The 16,583-nt window shown below is 39.6% G+C and overlaps 1 protein-coding gene across 1 annotated transcript in view; it reads left to right on the forward strand.

Annotated features, from left to right (window-relative positions):
- The window catches only part of CCNE1 (cyclin E1), an 11,693-nt gene extending 2,099 nt beyond the window's left edge, over positions 1 to 9,594 (forward strand). The window contains exons 4-11 of the mRNA XM_010585077.1: positions 5,010 to 5,152; positions 5,233 to 5,368; positions 6,191 to 6,337; positions 7,158 to 7,253; positions 7,624 to 7,758; positions 7,850 to 7,961; positions 8,047 to 8,204; positions 9,028 to 9,594. Of these exons, the coding sequence (XP_010583379.1) occupies positions 5,010 to 5,152; positions 5,233 to 5,368; positions 6,191 to 6,337; positions 7,158 to 7,253; positions 7,624 to 7,758; positions 7,850 to 7,961; positions 8,047 to 8,204; positions 9,028 to 9,150 (1,050 nt within the window). The 3' untranslated portion in view covers positions 9,151 to 9,594. The remainder of the gene's footprint in view (positions 1 to 5,009; positions 5,153 to 5,232; positions 5,369 to 6,190; positions 6,338 to 7,157; positions 7,254 to 7,623; positions 7,759 to 7,849; positions 7,962 to 8,046; positions 8,205 to 9,027) is intronic.
- The last annotated feature ends 6,989 nt before the right edge of the window (positions 9,595 to 16,583 follow it).

The following is a 16,583-nucleotide window of genomic DNA, read 5'->3' on the forward strand; positions in this document are numbered from 1 at the left end:
TTCGACTTTGAAAGTGGATAAAGACTTCCAATTTTTGTGTTCCTGGCCTGATAGCCATTCAATGTTACTTCAGGAATGATAGGTAAATTAAAATTTAGATAATTTAAGCAGTAGGCATCCAAAATACTCACTTGAGAATTTTTCAAGTTAAGCTCAGGTGCTGGTGGGATTTGGCCCTTTGATTCTGTAAACCACAAATAAAATGGGTATCTGTGTTTCTGTCCCTACACAGAGAAGGGTTTTTTTGTGACAAAGTAGCCAGATTGTTACAGATCTGTTTAAAAAAGCTAACATTTGGCTGCACAGCAGCAGCTCTTCAGTCTATGGTGTGACACAAGCTATTCTCTGATATAAATTGCCATGGGCCACTAATGAGAATATGTTTACGGTTCCAGCAGCAGTATAGCAGGCTTGTATGATAGCCAGTGAGATAGTTATTCTGTTGAGGCACAGCGATTCTAAAATGCAAGTAGCTATAAATCCACTGCAGCCTATACCACATGACTTCTACATTAAATAAATTGTTTACTGACACTACTTTATGCACAAGGCAAAATATCATAGTCACATCCCACTTTACGGCATCTTCATAGTCAATTCATTAGTTTGCTTCTGTTGAACATAAGGCCTGAGTTCTTAATTAGGATGCCGTTACCCTTTATGTGATGAAAGGGTGGCTATATCATCAGGTTTGTGACAGCAGAGTATTGCATAAATTCTGTGTTTGATTTTAGAGAACTGGCACTGCTGTAATTCTGCTAGCAATTCTCATATTAATTCTGGCTGCCTTCTGCGGACAGATACACTTCCAAGGCTCTGTGTAAAACAGAATTCATCTAACTAGTTTAGAGTCATCCGTGGAATTGTGATACAAATTACATGGCCACCTCCATCTATAGCGGAGAATTGAATTTAAAAGTTAGTTTCTTTAGATGAAACTAATGTTTTCATGTGAAAAGAAGATGGAGTAAACTCTCAGGAAATAGTTTTGATCAGTTTCTCACTAGACATTTTTCCAGAATCTGGTCTTACTGTTGTCAAAATGTTCCACCTAACTGGTTTGAAAATATCCTCCAAAAAGTTTCTTTAACTAGTCTAGGTTATCTTTAGAAGATCCAATTAAAAAAAAAAAAAAAAAAAAAAAAAAAACCACCCCCCAAAAAACAACTTAAAAGTCTTCAGACAAACAAAGAATGTAAACTGTATCCAGGTTGAGAGCTTGATTTGGCCCAAATTTGAGGCAGGACAATATTCAGACTCTTTAGAAAATTAAAAGTAGTAGAAGCTCCTATGCTGTTCAGAAAGAATTGCAACAGCTTAATAATGGGAGTTGCTCTTCTGTCTCCTATTTATTAATTCTGGAATCCCTTTGTGATGGCAAAGAAAAACCCTATACTTCAAACTAATGTGTGTGAGTGAAAAATGTCTAGACTTTTAGTCTTACTGACGGGCAAACTAAGGCTGCAGTCTAGTAGTTGATACGTCTCTGCTAGGAGGTGCTGCTTTTTAGGGTGAGACAAACAGGCCTGTCCCCCTCCTGTTCCTCTGCCTTTGATTTCCATGCTGAAAATGCTCTGACCTTGCTGTTTGAATGCAGTTCAGGGTCACCCTCTTCCTCTGCTTTCCTGCTACCCTCCTTGCCCTGGTCTGTGGCTTGTTGTGGCTCCCAGCTCATGCTGAGATACGCAAGTGTCTCAGCAGCTTGTATTCTTAGGTGTGGCTGCTTCACTGAAAGTTCTGCCTGTAAACAATGACCCCAGTGGTCGCTACTGGCTCCATTTTGTGTCTGGCCTATATGCCTGAAGAATGTCCAAAAGTTCTGTTTAAATGAACGTTTGATATATCAGTGAATGACAACATGCTGCAGAAACCGAGGTGTGTGAGTGTTTGAGCTTTAAAAAAAAACCAAACAAACCACCTCTGAACTCCTAGGTTTTCTTTTTTTATAGCTGTATGGGCTTGACTGCTCTGATGGACTTCACTTACCTTTTGCCCTTCTTGGTGCTCCTCCTAAGGAGCCTTCTCATGTCCTCAGTTCAATTTCTCCGATCCGTATCTAGCTCTCAGGTCTGAGGTAGAGATCTGTATCTCTGATCAATTGTTCTATTCCTGTATCCGGAATATTACTGTGGGTGTCACCCACCCAAGCTTTCTTGCTGGGCTCTATATAGATTTGAAGAGGCAGTTTTCCCCATTGATTTTTGGCTTGTATCCTACCCAGCTCCTATTTGCCTCACAAGTAAGCCCAGGACCGTAGGATTTCCTCCATTAGGCTGCACAGATTCTCTGTAACATCTGTTGCTTTTTGGCAGCTCTCTGCTTTGGGGTTGACTCTGTGCAAGCCCAAAGGAAGCTCTTCATGGTTTCCTCGCACCCTCCCCACCTTAAACTGTTTCTTTTTTCAGTGGTGGCTCCCTTTTCGTAACAGTTACAGGGTGATGTAATGCAGTTTCTTGATACTGTTTCTTAGTTTTGGTTGAATGTCTTGCTAAATCTGCTTTAAAGACTCAAGAGTCTGATTAACACGCTCATTCCCTCAAACAAAATCCATGCCAGAGCTGTAGGGTTCCCTCACTTACGCTAATTCAGACTCCTGTCTCCCTGGTAGCTTCTTGCTTTTGAGGTCCCTGCGCATTTGTTTCCTCCTTGTCTCTAGTGAAGCTGTATCTTTTTCTGTTGCTTGCAACTTTTCCCCAGTTGTCTTGGTGACTGATATTATCTAGTCAAAACCTTTGTTTTCACTTCTTCTCAAAACACCTAAGAGGCTTTTGACCCTTGGTTTGTGTTTCCTTATAGAAGATTGGGTGTGGTGAAATCTCCTAAATCAATTGTTGTTATTGCTGCAATGTAGTATGTGAGGTATCTGCTTTGGTTGAGAACTCTGTGGAGCAGATGCCTTGTCCTTCAGAAGCTGCTGGTGTAGTAGGCACCTTTAAATGGATATTAGATAATGTACTGCTTTTTTATTGGTTTGCTGATTAACTGATAAGGCAGCACTTCCCCAAAGGCTGTTGGCAGCTGGGCTTGCCATGCAGTTTGGAGGACAAAGTGGGACTAAAGTCTAGTTTTGAGGGAGGACAAAAATTAACTTAAAGCAATGCTGATGTGACACTTTCATTGAAACTTTCAGTTCATAAGAAATCTGTCATTTTTAAGATAAAGATACTATTCTGTCTTTTTGTCTTCCCCCAGCCAAATTAAATTGTGGCATGGCTGGGTATGTAGCTATGCTAGATTTGCGTGTAGAACTCCAAGAAGAAAAACTACCCATCTGTGTGTCCGTAACTCAAAGTACAAAAAAGTCTGAGCTGTGAGTGAACTGAAAAATGTGGGTTTTGTTTCATCAAGTCAGTGGTTTCTGTTTCTGAAGCTGGTGCTAGAGAGTAGCCATTTTGCTGGAAAGTGATGTCATTTGTAGCAAGTACAGGCAAAAATGAGGTGTGGAAGCTTCTTTGTGAGAGGCAAAATTTAATGTAGAGCATTTTATTAGTTAGCACCTAATGATTCTTCTGATTTTTTTTTTTTACTATTTTTTTCCTTGAAGCACATTAGGAATCTTGTTAGGGAGTTCTCTCCTTTTAGTGCTGCAGAACAGATCAGTTTGCAGCAAGATGGCTGACTTCACTGTTAGGCAGAAATGCCAAATTTTAATTTGCTTAGGCATGATGACATGGGGCTGGCTTTGTATTCTACTGCAGAATAAAGCAAGTATTATTTTCCTGGGGAACTGTGTGAAGCATACATCAAGATCTCATTTAACAGAGTTAGCCAGGAGAAAAGTAAACTTTAACTTAAGTTCTGGTCCAAATAAAAGGATATGACGGGTGAAGTGACAGATGTCTGATGTTTGTAGACCTTGGCAAAATTCTATATATGAAATGGTCAACTTGATATGTTAGTGGCAATTGCTTAACATGTACTTGCTTTATTCTGAAAACAATTGGATCATAAGTGCTTTGTTTTTTTCATCTTAGCACTGCAAGATAAATAAGAAAAATTCTATAAACTACGGTTTTTGCTGTGTTCATTGTCAAGGTTGATTTGCATGGAACCACAACTTCAGGCATTGCATCTACATATTCCTTACCAGAAATCCTGACCTTGTATTTGTATAATTATAATCACAAATTGAGTTTTAAAGTTCTATCTGCTTATTCTTTACCTGAAGGCAAGCATCTTGCTTTCACGCAAAATATTTTTGGTAAAAACAAAATGCAACGTGACAATAGGAGACTCTGACTTGGATATTCTTCCACGAAACCATTGTGGTCCTTCAAAAGGAGAACAGGGTAAATGTTCTTCAGCTTTAGTTGCAAACTTGCTCTACTGTGAAAATAAGCAACACCCCTCTACTCAGCACTGGTGAGGCCACACCTGGTCTACTGTGTCCAGTTCTGTGCTCCCGAGTACCAGAGAGACTTGAACATACTGGTGGAAAGAGTCCAGCAAAGGGCCACTAAGATGATTAAGGGACCAGAGCATCTCTCCTATAAGGAAAGGCTGAGGGACCTGGGACTGTTTAGCCTGGAGAAAAGAAGGCTAGGGGAGATCTTATCAATGTATCTAAATACTTGAAAGGGAGGATGTAAATAAGATGGAGCCAGGCTCTTTTCAGTGATGCCCAGTGATGGGACAAGAGGAGATGGACACAAACTGAAGCACAGGAGGTTCCTTCTGAATGTCAGGAAACCCTTTTTTTAGCATGAGGGTGACCGAGCACTGGCACATGTTGCCAGAGAGGCTGTGGAGCCTCCATCCTTAGAGATACTCAAAAGCCATCTGGACATGGTCCTGGGCCACTGGCTATAGGTGGCTCTGCTTGAGCAGGGGAGTTGGACAAAGTGACCTACAGAGGTCCCTCCTCATCTCAATGATTCTGTGATTCTGTGCAGTTTAAAGAGGTAATCATAGTTTCTGTCATAGTTTCTTGCCAATGTCTTGTCTTCTATTTACAGCTAAAATGATTATCTAAAAAGGCACAGTGTAAGATCTTGTATTTCATTTAATAGCCATCCTGGGATAACGTTCACAAAAATGCCCATATGCTGATTCCTACTCCAGATAAAGATGATGATCCAGTTGGTGTTGATTACTCTCGCTTTATACATCTAAGTGTTGTTCCAACTAGAGCTTCACCATTACCAGTTCTAGGGTAAGTGTGCCATTTTGCTGCTGCTTGTCTGCCTTCCTTTTGTCCTATGACTGGAGACTAAACCTATTGATCTTTCTTAGTTGGGCAAACAGAGAGGACGTATGGAAAAACATGATAAACAAAGAAGAGACGTATGTAAGGGATAAACTTTATATGCAGAGGCACCCTCTCCTGCAACCGAAAATGAGAACAATCCTTCTAGACTGGCTAATGGAGGTAAGCTTTTCAGTGCTTGTGAGTATTTCACGTGTGCTTTTCTTAAAGTGTACTAATAACTGTCATAACTACGTTTCATGATGTTTGCATAACCCATTTAGCACTAGACACTCGTCTTCATCTTAAAGTTTGTCAATGGTACCAAACTTAAGAAAAGAATATATAATGGGTTGAGTTGATGGTGTGCAAATGGACAATATATTCTGATATTCATTTAGACTGATAGCGGATAATAATCAGTTTGTCCCTAAAGCTCCACAATGTAAGCTTTTTAAGGTCATGCTGCAGATAAAAGCTGCAGAAATGATTGTGAAAGTGACTGAAAGAAGGAAGGTGTGGTGGCTTAGAGACTAGATGCATCTCACAACCTCTCTATCTGTTATTGGCATGTAGAATGTACTACAACTCTGTATGCAAGTCTTTTTTGCTGTTTGGATGACTTGGTGGCATAGTCTGTGTTCTTAATTCTGAAGTGTTTGTGAGAATTTTCTCTTCTGAGATGTTGGAATGATGCATCTTTGTAAAAACAAGGAATTGATGTTCTGACATTGTTAGAACATGTGCTTGCATTTCCTAAAAGGGTTTTCACTCTCATATCTTTGTTTTGGGAGTTACTGTAGTGGCAGTCATCTTGTGTCAAAGGAAACTGTTTAGCTCATGCTCTTAATTAACATGTTACTTCACAATAGCAGTGAAGCAGAAAGCCAATATGAATTTTATGTCTAGCTCTTGCCTTTTTTTTTTTTTTTAATACATCTGTAGCATCTGGTTTTGACTCTGTAACACTGTTCTTGACCTTTGTAATCTCTGATGTCTCTCCAGGTTTGTGAAGTCTACAAGCTTCATAGAGAAACTTTTTATTTAGCACAAGATTTCTTTGATCGGTTTATGGCAACACAACAGAATGTTGTAAAAACACTATTGCAGCTTATTGGTATCTCTTCTTTATTCATAGCAGCAAAGCTTGAGGTAAGTATCTACAGCTTTACTTAAACATAAAAATGTGAATGGACAGACAGTTGTACACTAGACGCGTTTTGGCAGGCTTTATGGAGTTTGTTTCTATGACTTTTCAGCTGGGAGGCAGAAAAAAAAATATTTTCTTTTTTTTTTTTCTTTTTCCAAAATTCCTCCTATGTTTTTTTTAGAAGTGGCTAAAATTAAGACTAGCTAACATCATAGTGTATCTCTCTAATCTTAAAAGGATAGTCTTCTCAGAGAGAATAAACGTAAAGTTTTAAATTGCGGTTGCTAAATGAGTTTTTGGCTGGCTGCTGTATGCATAGATGACTTGTTGCAATTCTGTTGTCAGTGGTGTACCTACTGGTTGATAGTCTGAGCTATTCTTTATTTACTGGAACAAATTGAACTATTAAAATACATAGCACTTTTTAGGTTCTTACTGTTTGTCTTTTAAGAGGGCTATTATTCTTCAATCTGTTCTCAAGCAACGGATAAAAGGCCTTTTCTTTAGGATGTATAAAAAAAGTCTTGATTATGATACAGTCTCAATGGTGCTGTAGTCAAACATGTTGTACTGATCCATCAAAAGTGAAAGGTGAAGGCTATGAGCAGGAAGGTTGAACGAGGAATCTGTATATTAAAGGCAGAGTAGAACACCATGAGTTAGGATGGGGTGTTGGTTCTTCTTTTCTTTTTTCCCCAATGTTTTGAAATGCTGAAGTAGGGGTAGGTTGGTTTTTTTGGTTGGTTTTTTTTTTTTTTTTTTAGCACATGAGACTAGTTTCAACCTATTCCACAAATTAATACTTGATTTCCTATCTTTCAGGAAATTTATCCACCAAAGTTGCACCAGTTTGCTTATGTTACAGATGGAGCTTGTACAGAAGATGAAATCCTCAGTATGGAATTGATCATTATGAAGGTAATATTTCAAAGTGGAATTAGTTCTACTTTAGTTTTTAAAAACATATAGCATAATCAGACTAAAAGCAGAGAGCCTCAGTTAATCTTATGTGCTGCTAAGAGGCACAATTTCTCTTTCTAATTAGAAAACAGCGTTCTTTAGGTAACAAGTGATCTAAAGCATCCACCAGTATGTGCCTATTAACAAAATGAATCATTCCCCCACCCTATCAGCAGGAGGAGGTACAGGAGAGGATTAGATTTGTGTGTTTCAAAGATGCCTTGATGAACTGGAATTACAGCTTCTGATCTGGAGTAAATAAAGTTGCATGGTTTAAGTTAGGAACTCTTTATTAATACTGAAGTCTTGTGCATGTCTGCTCTTTCAGGCTCTTAACTGGAACTTAAATCCACTGACAGTTGTATCATGGCTAAACATTTACATGCAAGTTGCATATTTAAATGAGCTTTATGAGGTATTGCAGCCACAATATCCACAGCAAATATTTGTACAAATAGCAGAGGTAAGACTGATTTCTTCCTTCAAATACTATTTCACTTGGAGAAAAAAAGTGTTCTTGTGATAGACTTATAAAACAATTTGTTGTCTTGTAGCTCTTGGATCTCTGTGTGCTGGATATTGGCTGCTTGGAATATACATACGGAGTACTTGCAGCTTCTGCTTTGTATCACTTCTCCTCATCTGAGTTGATGCAGAAAGTTTCAGGTATTGGCATTTATAAACTATGTCTAATGTGTTTACAAATGTTAAGTCTTCATTCAGGCAGATAAGCGTGTGTCTTGTCTTACAGGTTATGAATGGTGTGAGATAGAGGAATGTGTAAAATGGATGGTTCCATTTGCAATGGCTATAAGGGAAGTAGGAAGCTCCAAACTCAAACACTTTAGAGGTATAGCTCCTGAAGACTTGCACAATATACAGACGCACATAAACAGCTTGGATTTGCTGGTATGTATATGCATAATGAACTAAAAAGGTGTCTGTAAAATCTCCTACATCTTGTTTCTTCTTTGGTTAGAACATACAGTAAACTTAAGTGAAGTATTATCAGATTGAGACTGAGTGTATGCAGATGATAAAACGTGTAAGGTTGTATTCCAGTTGCAAAATTCTTGGGACAGAGACCTGACTTGTTCTGTATTTGGTTTAAAAAGCCTCTCATCTCAAACAGCAAATAATTACCCTAGAAATCGGAAGCATATTTCTACCCTTTAAAGTGCTTCAAGTATTGTATGTTAGACCTTTCTCTATAGGAAGTACAGCTAATACAACCTTGTCGTCTGAAAAAGAGAAAATAAAGACTGATCACTTGAGACTGATCTTGTGGGACTGTTATGTTGACAGTGGTGGTTGACAAGAAGTTGAGCAAGAGTGGCTTTTAGCATGAGAAACTTACAGAGGATCAAAATCTTGTCCAACAAATTGTAGTTAATGTAAGCTATCGGAGTTTTTTTTTCTATTTAGGTTATTCAGTTGTAGTAGAGGTTAAAGCTCTTCATATTCAGTTGCTTCTGAATATTGCTTTCTTGAAGATACAAGTACCATAATGCTGATATCAGATTCCAAAAGTTAATACTGACCTCTTGGGGTTTGTATTCACTAACTATTGTGTACTGCATGATTTATCAGTTACTTTTAGGAGGGTTAGATACAGATAAGCATTTCCAGATTAGCAGTCTATCAAGTTATAAAACACTGAATTATACTGATCTGTTGCATAAATATACCAAAGTAAAAATATTTTTTTTGTCTCCTTTTTCTGTGCTTTCAGGACAAAGCTCAAGCAAAACAAGCCATATTGGCTGAGCAAAATAGGACTTCACCTTTCCCCACTGGTGTCCTTACACCACCACAAAGTAGTAAGAAACAGTCTTCTGGACTGAAGCCAATATGACCTTAGAAACTGTTGACAGACAATTTTGCTGAAGTGCCTGTTCTGCTGGTTCTAACTCCTGCTCCATTACAGAAATGCTGCCAGTGAAGTTCATAAGCTTTTATGGAATCTGAAAAGGAAACCTTAATTTTTTTGTGACAGAAGAACTTTTCTATTTGAAATATTTTTATTGAACATTAAAATATTTTAAAGAAATGGATCAAGTACACCAGCCACTTAAAAGAACACCGAAGAGTGCTCCAAATGCTGCTACGGAGGGTGATGCTTGATGTGACCAACTGTTCAGAAAAAGGGCTTGAAGTTTAGATTAGTTACTGTGCCTGTTTGTCCTTTGGATAATCTGCAGTCATACTGTCCCCGGTTGACAAATGGGCAAAAAGTGCTGTGGAAGACAACATTTCAAAGCCTCTTTTTCAAATGGTTGGCTTACAACTTGATGCCTTTTTAAAAACTCTTTATTGTAAATGCTGCTATGTCTCTGTGTATCCATTTTTAATAAAAATGCTGTCTAAGACAGCTGGTTTTATGTATATTCCTATTTTTCTTTTAATTATGGTCAGCTAAGGTTTTTCAGACTGTGACCGCTCGTAGTGTGGGAGTTGGGGATGAATAATGTAGTAACTATGGCTTTATTTATTTACCACTACTGGCTTATCAATTAAAACTTCCTTTCTGGATACTAAGATAATATTGTCATGCTGGGCTACTTGGATTTCCCTTAGCCAGATGCAGGTGGCTAGGGAGGGGATAATAAACATGACAAGTAGGTGGAGAATCGTTCCACAACACACTTTCTAATGATCAGTGTATTAGGAAATTGTTGAATCAGATTGTCTGGATTGTTATGCTTAATAGCAAGAAGGGATCAGTGGGAAAATCCTACCTTTTCTTAAAACATAATCATTTAAACTTTGGGATTTTGGCATAGTCTTTGACAACTAATAGTCTTCTGTGCAAAATTGAATTCTGGAATGGTGTGTGCCTTTTTACAGGAAGAGTTGTCCTTGACCTTTGCAAGGTCTGAGAATCTGGGAAGTCATAGTAAGAAGTTTTCTGGAAAGTCATGGTTCTAGGAAAAAAAGGGAAATAGAGAAATAAATGTAAAAATGGTTGCTTGTTTTTCTCATGATACTCGCTTTGAAGGACTGTTCAACAACACTGAAAACTTTTGTGAGACTGCCAGGATTCATCATGTCCTTCTGTAGATAACTTAAATGCTACAACGCTTACATTCCAGGAAGCTCCTACTCTGCTGTTTGTTAATTTTTTCTAAACATTAGTTCCCAGCAAGGCTGCTTTTTATTATTGTTGGGTTGGTTTTTTTCCCCTAAGTTATTCTCCCTTTTGTTCTTCCCTTACCCAGTATTCTGATAAATGTTAAAGCTTTAATGTAATAAAAATGCCTATGGTAACTAATGGTAAGCAAATTATTTTATGTTGCTGGCTTTTTTTTTTTCCCTTGCAATGAATGGCTATAAGTTCTGTGCTAACAAAACAAGTCTGTTAGCTGAACAAGTTTGCTGGTGCCAGTTCAGAGAAGAATTAATTTCTCAGAGAACTACATTTCCTAGACAAAAGAATATTATATTTACCTATTATTGAAAAAGTTTCTAACATGGGAGGAATTGTCAAGACCCATTTTGGTACTTTGTCCTTAAATTTAGAACACAAAACTGGGGTGGGGGGAAAAATAACCCTCCTGAAATGTAGTCTCTAGGCTTAATTCCTAAATCACCAGCCAAGATTCAGTACTAGTCCTTTTGCTGTACTTTTCAGTACTTAGTACATGTTTCATCTGTTTCTAAAAAAAAAATAAATTTAAAAATCATATTTAAACTGTAGCTGGTCCCTTATAAATGGGGATTGCATTTTCTTTATGACTTTTAACTGTTCAAGAAAATATGCTGTAATAATATTACAGATACAATGAACTCTAACTTTCAGTTTAAGCTAAATATAACCTTCTGGTTAGTACCTATTCAAGGGTGAATGCAGGTGTTCATGTGTTCTCAGCTGTGTGGGAAACCTGTATCTGAGAGATGCACATTTATCTATGAATGAAACTGTTCAGATAACAGGCCTCTTTCTAAATTGGACCTCTGCTTTAGATAGTAATCCTGCTAATTTTTTTTTAATTCCCCCTCCCCCCAAAAGGTCAACCTGCTTTATTTCGATGGGAAGCAGTCTGTTCAGAGTGCAGAGATCAACCACTTTTGCAGCTTCCCAGGTAGGAATGCAATCATGCGCTGGAGACACAGTACTTTCCAACAGGGGTGACTTACCTTAAGAGCTATTTTCTTACTTTCTCATCTTTATCTCATGCTTTAAGAATCTTTGTTTCTGGTTGACTTGCAACATGTGTGGATACTTATGTCTGAGTGTGCTGTCTTTCTAGGGTAGCTTGAAAAATTGTGTACTTGTTGCCATACACTGAAAACCATTTTAGGGAGGAACAGTGTAGTTAATTTTAAGGAAGATAGTTGTTCCTATTGGAAAAACAACCAATGAACCAACAACAAAAAAACACCAAAAAACCCCCAAAACATCAACCCCAAAACAAACCCAAGAGGGAGTTCCCTCTGTGTTTCTTTGCCTGAGGATCCTGTTCTAAGTTCTCTCTGGTCCTGGACCAGGCTGGAGGCAGATTCACAGCAGGCAGGGAGAGAAGCAGATGGGCAGTTCTGCCTAGCTAGATAACAGAAAAAGGTTTAGTGTGTTTACAAGCGGGCTGAAGTTTGTGCAACGAAGATGAGCTAACATCAAATAATATGTTCCTGCAAACTGTCTCCAACTCGAAGTGCGTTACCCTGAGAGGTGGGGAGAGGGCTCCAGGGGCAACGCATGAGGCTGCAGTTCCCGCTGCAGGAGTGCGGGGGGGCTCTGGTGAAAGCAATTTAGCTGTGTGTTGCTGCACACTCCTCAGCTGGAAACTGTCTCTCCCTTAATAGCTACAGACCAGAATAAAGCATGCTGGAAAGTAAATTGAATTCTGCAGTAACCCAGGTGGCATATGATTACCTTCCTCCTCCTGAAAGGTTTGTCATAACTATGTATCAAAACTTCACCTTGGTCTGAAAGCTGGGGGCATCGGAGAAACTTTGAACAAGAGAAATGAATCCAGTGCTAATTTTGTATTACTGCTACTGCAAAACTGAAGGTTGCTGGCTGGGCTTAAACTGCGACAAGGTCTTAGGTCAGCGTCTCCCCTTGGTTCTCAGGAATTACAACACGAGGGGTTTTATTACATCCCTGCTTGCACGAGGTGGAGGTAAGCAACCGGCACAAGTTCAGTGGAGCGCTTGCACAAATATTCAGCCAGGCATCCCACGGGAGCTGCTGGCCCTGCAAGCTCTTGTGACCTGGCTCATTTTTCTCCTAATTCCTGGGTGCTGTTTCCTTCACATACAGTGTAGCTGGCTTGTCTCACAGCCGTAGCAGCCTGAACTCAGGCAGCTGGGTAAAATGCTCTTACTTCGACTAGGCTGTGAATTTGGACCTTGGTGCAAGCGTACGAGGCTTATAGCAGCATCACCTCTTGCGGGGGAGGCATTGGGGTACCTGAACTTTGGCTTGGGAATTGCCAAAGGCTACAACTGGCTTTCCTCCAGGCTTTAATGGGAGTAACACCCAGTCAGGGCACTGAAAGGTTAGGTAAAAGTCTGTTAGGAAATAGTCAGGGGGGCAATGTACAGTGCAGCAGTGGAATTGGCAAGTGCACAGGTTGACATTGGATAGATCTGCTTTACCTTGTCTGTTGGTGTCAATCTTCCCCTATTTTGGGAACACGCTTCTTCTAGGTATTTAATAACACACATTGAAAGCATCAGATTACTCATACCCTCATCTTCCAAACCTTCCTCCCCCACAACCGTCTCCCCTCAAAAGAAGGGAGACGCTAGCACATACTCTGAAATAATACAGGTTAACTCAGACTTTGTCTAGCCTTGAATTTTGGGGGGATTAAGCACAGCTCCTTCTTGCTGGCAAGGCTGAGGTCAGCTTGACCTGGGCTCTTGTAATCTTTCTGGAGAGATCTGCTCAGACTCGGCACATAAATAGGGGTGCAGGTCCATCGTGTGACGCCTGTGGCATAAAGCAGCGTGGTTCTTCTGTCCTCTTTTGGTCCTCCTGCCCTCGCCCCAGCCAGCATCGCCTGTGCTGCAGGGTGCAGACCTGCCGAGGGTGGGGTGGGCAGTCAGGGTGGAGTAACCTGAGGGGTTTGGGTTCTCTGGTTTTGTTTTTTTTTGTGTCTGTGAGATGGCAGGAGGTGATGATTACATACAAATATGAGAAGACTTTAATGTCCATTTCTTGCCCTTCTAGCACTTGATTTCCAGCCCATTTGTGAAACTTCTGTGCTTTGAAGTTAAGACTCCGGTAAAGAAGTCACTTGGCTTGAGGTGTTGAACAATATGCATTTTGGTGATAGGCTCTTTCAGCCATGCTACCTGCAAACAAGTCTCTTTACGTCTTACCTTTAAAGTACAAAATCTGTTTCTTTCAAGTTTTTAATTGTCTGCTACTGACACAACTTATACTTAATCAAACATTTAATTAAGACTGCAGAATATTGCAATACTACATAATCTGTCTCCTTTCAGTCTCTTGAAATAATCAGTTCATGCAAAGCACAAAAGGGTAAGTTTGTATACAAAGCTTTTTTATTTCTGTTTATGATGAATTTGAGATTATAAAAAGAAATAAAATATTCTTTGTAGAGTGAATAAATTCAGCATTTTTGAGACTCTGCAGACTGGCATGTTTGAGGACAAATTAGATCAAATGGCTATCAAGGAAGGAAGGAAAACTTTTCTGACCCCACGGGGCTTTGGTCCTACAGCTGCTGGCAATTCAGAGGAGCAGACTGTCTATTGGAACTGCATATCTAGGTGAAAACTCATTTTGTTTTACTGAGCTGAACATGCTCTCATGTAACTAGTATAGTAAGAAAGCAAATGTATTTTATAATGTACTGATTTTTGGTGTTTCAGCAGGGCTGCAATAATATTCAAGGAAGAAAAATATGAAAGGCCTATTTCCGTTTGGCTTAGGATATGTGATTGCCTGGGATATAAGGAAAAATGATGTGCAGAGCCTCACCCTAACCTTCCTCTCACCAGTGAACCCTGGCCGGATAGACCTGTTCTTCCTCTTCCCAGGCATTTCAGTTAAATACCTGCTTGCTTGAACTGAAGAGGCTGCTAGTGACATGTGAGGGGTTGAAAATCCCCTACTCTTCGGCGTAAGACTAAGGCCTTACTTCTACCAACTCTGTACTCGAAGCCATGTGCACCAGCTTCTGTTCCGGGGATGGAGAAGAGCCTGCAGTTGCCCAGCAATACCTTCTCTTTGTTTGAAGGGGAAGTATTTCCTTTATGAGCATATTTTCCTGTGATGTATTATGAGTCTCAAATGTTACATTTCTGACTTGGGCTTGGCTAGAGAAATAAGGGTTTAGTTGCTTGCTTATATTTCCATGAGCATCAGAAAGAGGAGGAGCTAATGTGTTTACGGACAGTGGCTGTGCTGGGGAAATGGTTCTCTACATCTAAATGCACTTCATGTCTTTCTGGCAATATTGCAGTTGGTCTTCACTGGTGGGTTTGTTTTTTTTTAAAAAAAGTATTCAGCCACACATGTTAATGCACTGCTAAGCTATAAAGGCAAAATCAAATGATCAAACATTTGTTTTTTTACAAACTGTGTACAGTAAAATTCCTTGAAACTGAAATGATACTGGGTTTAACCATGAGCTAAAAAATTTTCCTGACAAAGAAAAGCAGCAAGCCTAGACATTTTCTGGAAAATCATGCAGCTAAAGGCCACACCATGGACATGACTTTTCTGGTACTAAAAGCATATCTTGGTATGTCGTATTTTCTTTCATTGGAGGAAGATTCTTTTATTTTCAGTAGGGTCAGGGGTCCAAAGTAACTTGTGCACCAATGTAAGCTTTCAGAAAGAAACCACCATGCACATTGATGGCATAAAAATGTGAAATCCACTAAGGCTGAGAGGGTGAGACTGCCACCGGTTAGCATGGGCAGGCAGCACACACCGCTCTGGACCTAGATTGTTGCTTTTTTCTTAAATATGCATGGAAGAAGCCTTATGTAGAACTAAAAATAAGTGGTTTGGCTGGAAATTAGGCGTTCACTGCAAAGAGAGTAAATATGTAATAAAGCTGTGTAGGAAAGGGTTTGGTTTTTTTCCTCCCCACAAGGCAAAAGATGAAGCAGGGACAGCTGTGATTTCCCAGGTTATCGTGTTCAGACTCCAGTTACATGAACTTACCTATTGCGTGCCCTGTGTATAACTAGGATAAATGGTTTGAGTGTTCTTGGATTGAATCCCAGTGTAACAACATCAGACAGAAAAGAGGGCTATGGTGCTTTATTTTCTAATTCTGTGTAAGGTGTTTGGATTTTTTTTTTTTTTTTTGAGGGGGTTACTCTACTATGATGCCAGCCTCTGCAGCTCAGTACCTCAGCCCAGTTTTTCTATGTTAAGAATTACTGACCATGACAAGAGTTAAAAGATAACCTTTTTTTTTTTTCACTCCAATATTCATCTTCCAAGTACTTACTTGTTAATGTAGTAATTGGACTGTACAGCTCACAGTAAGGTTTGGTTGTTACACTTCGGTTTAAGGTTGATCTGAGATAAACAAGTTGCTTTCTCATCTCAGCTAGATCTGCAAAATGTTGCTTTCTGATGTTCGTAAAGCTGATGTTTCTGGGCTCGCAGGAGGCATCCCCTCTTACCTATGCCAGAATGATGATGATGTTATTTGGGCACAGTAGAGGGCAAGTGAAAACGTTTTTACATCTTAGTTTGGGAAGTCTGGTTGTCAGCCACAGGCTTGTGAGAGCGAAGAAAAATGTTTTAATTTTGGCCAAAAATCTTGCAGAATGAAGAATGCTCTGAGGAAAGGTTAGCTGATCCTGCGTGGTTTTATTAGTATGCTGGGCTTCAGTCAGGAGGTTAATAATGGCCACAGACAGTGTCTCTTCATATTAAAGTGTCTTCACATGAGTAGTTTGGGTGATGCAAAAGGACTGCAAGGCACAAGCATGCTGTCTTGTCTCGCCCCAACTGACAATGAGTCAACACTTTACTATAAAGAAGAGACAGTTGGTAACGGTCATTAACATAACAAAGTGCCCTATAGATCACTCCAAATTCATCTGACTGGTTTTAAGCAAATGTTTTCCCCTGAGAAGTGGCAACAAAACAGTTTGTTGAATGTTTCGCTGCCTGGGCCACCCCGTTCTGCTGGGAGTGGGAGAGGTGCTCGCGTGGGATGGCTGGTCCTGAAACCTCCTAATAGAGGATGGTATTTGCTTGCAGTGACAGTGTGCTGATTTTTTTATTTTTTTAGCCTGATTTCCAACCAGAACTGGGTTCATGGGGTTTTTTTGTTCTGTGTCCCC

The sequence above is a fragment of the Haliaeetus leucocephalus genome, unplaced genomic scaffold (genome assembly GCF_000737465.1).
Source record: "Haliaeetus leucocephalus isolate CR32 unplaced genomic scaffold, Haliaeetus_leucocephalus-4.0 Scaffold92, whole genome shotgun sequence".
Classification (NCBI taxonomy): domain Eukaryota; kingdom Metazoa; phylum Chordata; class Aves; order Accipitriformes; family Accipitridae; genus Haliaeetus; species Haliaeetus leucocephalus.